At 32.6% G+C, this 7,989-nt stretch overlaps 2 protein-coding genes across 2 annotated transcripts; both read right to left on the minus strand.

The window, feature by feature from the left end:
* Positions 1-159: 159 nt before the first annotated feature.
* Positions 160-2,853, minus strand: LOC111377836 (G-type lectin S-receptor-like serine/threonine-protein kinase At4g03230). Its single transcript, XM_023000962.1, has 3 exons — positions 2,732-2,853; positions 645-699; positions 160-468 (listed from the first exon to the last, which is right to left on the minus strand). The coding sequence occupies exons 1-3, from the start codon at positions 2,851-2,853 to the stop codon at positions 160-162; spliced, it is 486 nt and encodes a 161-aa protein (XP_022856730.1).
* LOC111377835 (putative cysteine-rich receptor-like protein kinase 20) lies at positions 2,536-4,369 on the minus strand. Its single transcript, XM_023000961.1, has 3 exons — positions 3,812-4,369; positions 3,508-3,718; positions 2,536-3,314 (listed from the first exon to the last, which is right to left on the minus strand). Exons 1-3 carry the CDS (start codon positions 4,187-4,189, stop codon positions 3,307-3,309), a joined length of 597 nt encoding a protein of 198 aa, XP_022856729.1. The 5' UTR covers positions 4,190-4,369; the 3' UTR covers positions 2,536-3,306.
* Between the last annotated feature and the right edge of the window lie 3,620 nt (positions 4,370-7,989).

Here is a 7,989-nt window from a genome sequence, read left to right on the forward strand (position 1 = left end):
AAAAAAAAAAAAAAAAAAAAAAAAAAGGTCTAAAGGTGAGCATGTAAAGGTTGTTATCTTACTTGCCTTAGTTCTATACAAACCAGTTTCCACAGTATATTAAAGAATAGGCCCGTTAACATTCAAACAAACACTAATGTAATGAAATAAGCAAATTCCTCATCGCCCTTGTGGCTCGGACATCGTCAACTTATTGGAGATTGGATCTGGTTTATTAGAGGATGAGGATGATGTGCTAGAAATATGTTTTCTCATTGCAAAAGCTAGCTGTTTAGGAACTGGAAGAAATGTTGTTTCGCTACTAAGCATCAAAACTACATTTGACATGGTAGGGCGATCAATAGGATCTTTTTCCGCACACAACAACCCAATATTTATGCACCCGACAACTTCAGATTTTTCGCAAAATTTAAGTATCATTGGGTCCAGTAAATCTAGTGCCCTTTTTTCACTCCACAGTCTCCATGCCTGCAGGAATAGCTTCAAAATATTTTAGACGGTGATTTGGCTAAAAAGTTTAACATAAATGAGGGAATTTAGCCACTTGCATAACCCAAAAGATTTAGTGCTTCTGTGGATTGATAGAATCCCGTATTTCTTTTGCCACTGATTATCTCGAGCACAATAATTCCAAAACTATATACATCTGACTTTATCGAGAATTGCCCATATGACACATACTCTAGAGACATATAACCACTGAATCAAGATAACAAATATTAGTATTTATATATATGACATCATAAGATGTATATATCTATAACAATATCTAAATAGGAATTGTCTTTTTTGATATAATTCACTTGGTACAAAGGAGCTAAAGTCTGTATCACCACTTTGGACTGGAAAGAAGAGACAGAGACAAGTGACCTTGATAATCGTCTTTAACCAGTTAGACGGAAGTTCACTTGGAAGTGTGATTTATACACTTATTTGGCCGACAAAAAGTGGGTGTATATGAGTTTGATACTTAATTTTTTGTTTAACGATTATTTTACGTGAAAATCCGGTATTGAATGAGAATGGACGAAATGAACAAGAATTGATAAAAAGAATCTTCGATGGACGATATCTAGAATCTAGGGACCAATATGTTAAGAACGGATGCTAAAGATCTTACTTTGCAATATAGATGACGTGAACCGAACAAGAAATCAGAATTAAGGACTAAATTGCAACAACGTAAAAAGTTATTGACCCTTGTGAGTTCAAGGATTGAAATTTATTTAGTGGTTAAAACTTACTAACATGTGATTGCTACAGTTACAACTGTGCGATCGAACAATTAGTCGCGAGCCAAAAATCTAGATTTTCTAATCCTATTCAATTATTAATTCTTTATCAATTGGGGCTTGATTTCTGACCTAATTTGAGGTCTATAAGTATGATTCCATCATTCCAAAAGCAGGGAAGACATTGAAGACGCATTCTTGAAGCAACGTTCATAATTTCATCTAAAGATTTTTGAGATTTGGGACTCTAAATTAGGATTTAAAGGCATATATTCATCAATTAGTTGGGATATCTACAATTATAAAGCTAGAGGTTGAAGATTTATTTTTGAGGTTGTGTGGTAAAGATCGACAATAACTTTAATTCTTTTCTTAGTTCGTTGCATTGAATTGGGAAATTTTTTAATCATTTTATTATTTTTTTGCAATTATGAGCGAATAAATAACTTGTTGTTAGGATGAAAATTTTAATTTAGGTTTAATTAAATATATTTTGTACAACTTTGATTATGTGATAATTGATTATTGTGTGTTTAATGACATTCAATTGCTTAATCATCAATTGCTTGATTTAGAGACAATATTGACACGTGGATGAGATATGTTTGTCTAGCTCGTGTAATAAGTTATATAGTTTCTAATTTAGAAGACACTTTTATAGCTTATTGAATTCATGCAAATTAATTTGTATATATATGTGCGTGAATTTACATAGGAATAAAGTGATTTGTTGTGATGATGAACAATGTAGCTTAGGTTTAATATTTATTTAATTCAAAAGATTTCATGCAACTTTGATTATGTGGCAATTGATTATTGTGCATTTAATGATATTCAATTGCTTGATTTAGTGACAATATTAAGACATGGACGGGATATATTTGTCTAACTTGTACAATCAGTGATTTATGTTTTGATAAGAGATCGGGAGATAGTTTTGTAGCTTATGCAATTTTGATTGAATTCTTGCAAATTAGCTTCTATATATGTGTATTAATTTACATAGGAATATGGTGCATTTGAGTGTGTAGGATCTTGGTTAATTCGATTGTTAACACATATGAAAAGGGGTTAAATGATGTTGGATTAAATGAATGTTAAATAACCTAAGTAATATCAAAATTCCTAACTACTTAATCTGATAAATCTTCAAAAGTTTTCAAGCATTGATAAATTTAGATAAAAATTGGTAAACCTTTTTTTAGAAAATAAATTTTAAATTATTAATTGGTTATCACATTAGTTTAAATTGAAGCTAGATTTAGGATAAAAATTGATAGCAGATAATTAGTCTCTATGGTACGACTTAAACATTCACTTCATTACTTGTCAAGGTGTGTACACTTGAGGAATAAGCAAACAACATTCTCAATTGGTTACAAAACCAGCCATACAAAAAATCAATCAGAGTCAGTAAATCAATTATATGAATGAATGGATTGTATCAACTTGGAGAATGGAAAAAATAAAAATCAATTAGAGCGAGAATGGCTACATGCCATGAAGGGCCAACTTTCAAAATTGGGCTATGTCGGAGATGACCTGCTACAGCAAGAGAATCGGCCTGGGCCATCCCATATGGCATACAGGATTCAGGGGAGCACAGGCCAGGTCGCCCCATTGCCACCCCTTGATAACTCTAAATTGGCTATAGCATCAACCATTCAACAAATCTTGAAGAATAGAAAGATGGAAAAATAGGGCGGAGGTAGAATGTTCAAAAATCATTTTTCCCCTCTTTTTTGTTGTATTTCAAAGAGAAGGAGATATATTTGTCTTTTAATTTTTAGAATGTAACATAATTGGTTCACAGTGTAGTTAACTGAATTATATGAACTGAATTGCTTGAACTAGACCAACATCTAGAGTTTGTATGTAAAAGATCATAAAAGTCATGACAAGAAATTAAAAAATTTCAGTAGTCATGACAAGATAATGTTTTAGATTGATACTTACTAGGTTCCCACGACTCTATTGGTGTTTGCTTCTTATATGTTGTCCCCAACAACTGTTGCCAAACCGAAGTCTGAAATTCTTGGGTTCATCTCTGCATCTAACAAAATGTTGCTTGTCTTCAAATCCCTATAGATAATCCTCAACCTTGAGTCTTGATGAAAATAAAGAATGCCTCTTGCTATCCCCAAGATGATTTCAAACCGTTTTCTCCAGTTCAGTAAAATGCATAATTTTTTATCTAGAATTTTTTTTGGCAAAAAAATTATTATTGATTGAAATGACAATTGCATAACAAAACATATAATTTTCATGGACTAACCAAATATAAAGACATCCAAACTTTTGTTGGGCATATATTCGTAGAGTAAGATCTTTTCGTTCCCCTCAATGCAGTAGCCCAGAAGTTGGACGAGGTTACGGCGTTGAAGCTTAGCGATCAATACAACTTCGTTTTGGAATTCATTAGAACCTTGTACGGAAAAGCTTGACAACCTTTTCACTGCAATTTCTTTCCCACCAGGTAACAATACCTGCAAGAGTTTGTGAATTAGAATTTAAACATAAGGGCAAGAACAGACAAACTTGATTGTAGGAAACAATTTTGGAGAAAATCATAGTAAAACCTTGTAAACAGGTCCAAATCCCCCTTGCCCTAGTTTGTGTACGTCGGAAAAGTTTTCTGTAGAAGCTAATATACTTTTCCAACTGTAGAAAGGAACACCGGTATCATTCTTGTTATCTTCCCCCAACTCCAACTCCAAGTATGATAGAGACGATCTCTCGACTGCATTTGCGGTTCCAAGTATATGCCTTTGACGTCTCCGGATCGTGACCTTAACAATGGCCAGGAGCATCGTAACAACAGCAGCAGAACCCACAACAACACCTATGACAACCCCTTTATTCTTTTTGTTGCTCGAAAACTGAGGAGCAGAGGCAGCAAGTCGAACGTATATAGTTCTCCCACTGCCATCATTTTCTGGAAGTTGTTGCAAATTCATTATTTCCCCTTTCCAAACTAAGCATGCATTGTTATCGTAAGAATAAGCTGTACAAGAGCAATTAATCAAACAAAAAAAATCACATTCTCCAGCACTACCTGCAATCACCGTTTGAGAATTTACAGGTAACTAACTTGAGGATTCTACAAAAACTTGTCTTTCCTCCCCGTAGAAGTACTACCATTCNTTCATTTGGGAGCATTTTTTTCCCCTTTGTTTTTGTTTTAGAGTACTATGTAGTTGGATTGACAAAAATATCCCTTGCAAAAGACCGGACGAGCAAGCAAGTTTCATCCAATGAGAATCTATGCGCTCAGTTTTGCAAATTTAAAGTATGTAAATTGAATCCATGGCAAATCCAACTATCCATTCGAGTTTTGCTTAGATCAATTTAATTTAGAACAAATGGAAAACCAAATCAAATAAACTTATAAATCTAAGAAACGATGTGTCATTTACATTTTTATTACTGTATATGGTTCAAGGAATTTTACTTACTGATTGATCAATAAAATATTTCAACAGTTTTTTTGAATTTTAAACTAATTTTTGCCTCAGTCAAGATTTGATTGAATAAAGTTGGATTAAATTCAGGATTTTTAAACTTTTATGATGGATTTACTAGTCCTTTGCTAACTGATCTTTTTTGTGCACTTATTAAGAATCGTGAGAAAAATAATTTAGTTTATGAAAATGACTAAAATTAAATTATATGACCAAAGTGTCCAGAAACAGCCTGTGCTATATTTACCTCCCTTCAAAATGTCCGTGGATTTATGAAGAAAAAATCGTGTTCTCATTTTTTTTTTTACAAAACTTTACTGTTGACATTCTACTTTTCTTTAGTGAAGAAGTAAATCATATACTTTTCTACTGCAACAAGTCAAATGAGTCTGCTGCAACTAATCAAGTCAAGAGATGCCGTGTGGAAATTAACGATCCATGAAGATTCTTGTGGTTTAGTGTTCGGAAATGACAGAGGAGATGGAGACTGAAGGAACAAGACAATTATAGAAGAAAACTGGAAATGATAGACGTGGAAAATGTTGTCTTTCAAACAATATTTATCTCCTCATTTTTTATTTTTTATTTTTTTTGGGATTGCTTATAGGATTTTTGACAAATAGCTATAAGAATATGACTAGCCTGTAAGTGTTATGCCCTAACTTCAATCGATTTTGAACATAAACACTTTCAAATATATAGTTGATGTGATTTATGATAGACCTATTATTTAATTAATTAATATTCAATTGAATTAAATAATGGAGTCTGTAAATTCAAATCTTAGTAATCTGTTAATGACAAGAAGTTATGATTGTGAGATAGAAGTTACATATGATAGAATCTTAAATCATCCGTGATCATAAGTAATAACGAAATACGGATATCGTTATTATGGATAGACCATCAAGTGTGACATTTCTTACTTGTGAAGTAAGTAGCTGATCTCACAAACTAAAGTGTGGTGACACTTGAATGAATACGTGGATGTTTTGTTATAGAACAAAACATTAGAGACCTGTCGAGAAATTTCACATGGATAACTATCTGAGTATTAGTGGTTAATCTCAATGTTCGGTAGTGAGATTGGTTCTTTGACTTGAGGCCATCATAATGCTATTTATGAAGATAGTCATGCTTTGACAGTATTGGATGTTGCTCTGTCAAAAGCCGCTAATACGGCATCTTCGAGTATGTCAAGAATCGTATGAAGGTTGTGAATGACCAATAGAGGATTCGTCACTCTTAGATTGTAAGAGATTATGATCTGCATTTCATTCAATTAAGTCGATAACGAAATCCTTTACCAAGGTGTACGCACAAGTCCAAAAAGAGTTTTCGACTTATATTGATTTAATAGTGGAGTGAAAGATATGATCAATAATCGAGATTGACACACTTTCATATCTCATAATTGATCAGATCATACTGACGAAAGGAATGTAGTTTCACAGTAAACGAACGAGTTTGATTTTGTCATACCACATGACATTTTTCGTCACATGTATTGCACTGACACATTACTAAATGTCAATTTAGGACGGCGAGTGTGAATTGGCGATAAATTAAAAGGGCATTTTAATTTATCAATTTCGGTTAGATCAAAATAATATTTCATGTCGTTGGTATCGTGATCGAGAACCTGATGGGTTGCACACAAAAGAATAATTGGAAAATTATGATTTGTCAAGTAATTAATTTAACAAGCGTTGAATAAATTAATTAATTGGGTTGCTTATTTATAGGCCCGAATTAATTAATTCACGGACCAAATTTAATTAATTCATGTCGTTGGTATCGTGATCGAGAACCTGATGGGTTGCACACAAAAGAATAATTGGAAAATTATGATTTGTCAATTAATTAATTTAACAAGCGTTAGATTAATTAATTCACGGACCAAATTTAATTAAATGTGTTAATTAAATATTGGATTGATCAGGCCAAGCCCGTTTGGGCCTATATAAATATGACTAGGGTTTTCAAAATCAGTAGAGAATTCATTCTTGCTAGCATAAAAAGAAAATCATAATCCTACTATCTTATTCTTTGTGTTGATCATTGTTGGAGGTTGGATAATTGGACAGCTGTGGGTGGCAGATCAAGGTTGTTGAAATGAAAGAATTACAAAAGGAGTTTATAGAATCAATAAAAGGTACGATTTTCTATCAAAATTCTATCTAAACACAGAGGGATCCTTGGTTAGAATCGAAATTTGTTTTTATTTTTTCCGCGCATGTTTAAATAAATCGCAATAATGATATCAGAGCCTACTTTATGTTTGTTAGGAATTGATTTACTTGTTAATGAAATCAAAAGTTGATTTACTCATATTTTTCTTGAATCTAGCAATTAAGAAAAATAACTTTCATATTCAAAATTTTGTTTTGAAAAAAAAAAGGATCTAAACGAACAGGCAACGCTGCCGGCGGCAAGATCTCAAGTGGCGACAAGGGAAGCAATGACGTGACTGCCACTGCAACAATAGCGCTCGTCACCACTGTCATCAGTGATAATGAGCGTCGCTGGGGCTTTTGTGTAGCACAACGATGTTGCTACAATAAGAAGCAGCGCGTCAGGCTGTAGCAACAGCTCGCCCGCTGCATTTAATTGTGGCGAGCGGCACATGGCTAGCAAATGGGTGGCACCGGCAATGGAGGAAGAAGTTATTTAGGGTTCTTTGGGTCTTCTGTGAAACAGTGAGGATGATTAGAGGCAAGGGCCTCTAATGCAAATTGATAATTTGTAGGCCCCTGCCTGCAATTTAATTTTAGGGTTAAGTTGTAATTTTCGAATAAGGATTTGTTTTGCAATTTGTGAAATTGGAAGGTCTTGCTCATAATTTTAAAGTAGGGGTCAAATGTAATTTTCTAAAGAAGGGCATCTTTACAATTTCAAAAATTGAAGGGCTTTGTTTGTAATTTTGAAACTTGGGTCAATTTGCAAATTTCAAAATTGTTTTGAATTTGAATTTTAAAATTGTGTTTTAATGGGTTTGACCTAAAATTTTAATTTTGACCCAAATTAAAATTTTTATATAAAATTGACGATTTTCAATATTCTCGTTAAAATATGATTTTAACTTAAATATTAAACTTTGACCCTAAATTGAATTTTATTTTATTTAGGAGTGTTATCCTAAATTAAAATATTAATTAAATTTAAATTAAAGTCCTAAAGTTGGACTTTAATTTAATACTTCATTAAAATTTGATTTTAATTGAATTGTCTTGGTCTTAAAATTTTCTTAAAATTAGAGTTAGACTCTAATATGTTATTTAATTAAAATTTGATTT

The sequence above is a fragment of the Olea europaea genome, unplaced genomic scaffold (genome assembly GCF_002742605.1).
Source record: "Olea europaea var. sylvestris unplaced genomic scaffold, O_europaea_v1 scaffold1730, whole genome shotgun sequence".
NCBI lineage: Eukaryota > Viridiplantae > Streptophyta > Magnoliopsida > Lamiales > Oleaceae > Olea > Olea europaea.

What these genes read in the sequence shown, in the direction of transcription:
- LOC111377835 (XM_023000961.1), bottom strand. Translation starts at nt 4,189, where the DNA reads ATGAATTTGCAACAACTTCCAGAAAATGATGGCAGTGGGAGAACTATA. An exon ending in GATTTGGACCTGTTTACAAG is followed by an intron (nt 3,719 to 3,811) that starts GTTTTACTATGA and finishes AAACTCTTGCAG; the next exon opens with GTATTGTTACCTGGTGGGAA.
- LOC111377836 (XM_023000962.1), bottom strand. Translation starts at nt 2,853, where the DNA reads ATGGGGCGACCTGGCCTGTGCTCCCCTGAATCCTGTATGCCATATGGG. An exon ending in TTGAAAGTTGGCCCTTCATG is followed by an intron (nt 700 to 2,731) that starts GCATGTAGCCAT and finishes ATCTTGATTCAG; the next exon opens with TGGTTATATGTCTCTAGAGT. An exon ending in AATTCTCGATAAAGTCAGAT is followed by an intron (nt 469 to 644) that starts GTATATAGTTTT and finishes CTATTCCTGCAG; the next exon opens with GCATGGAGACTGTGGAGTGA.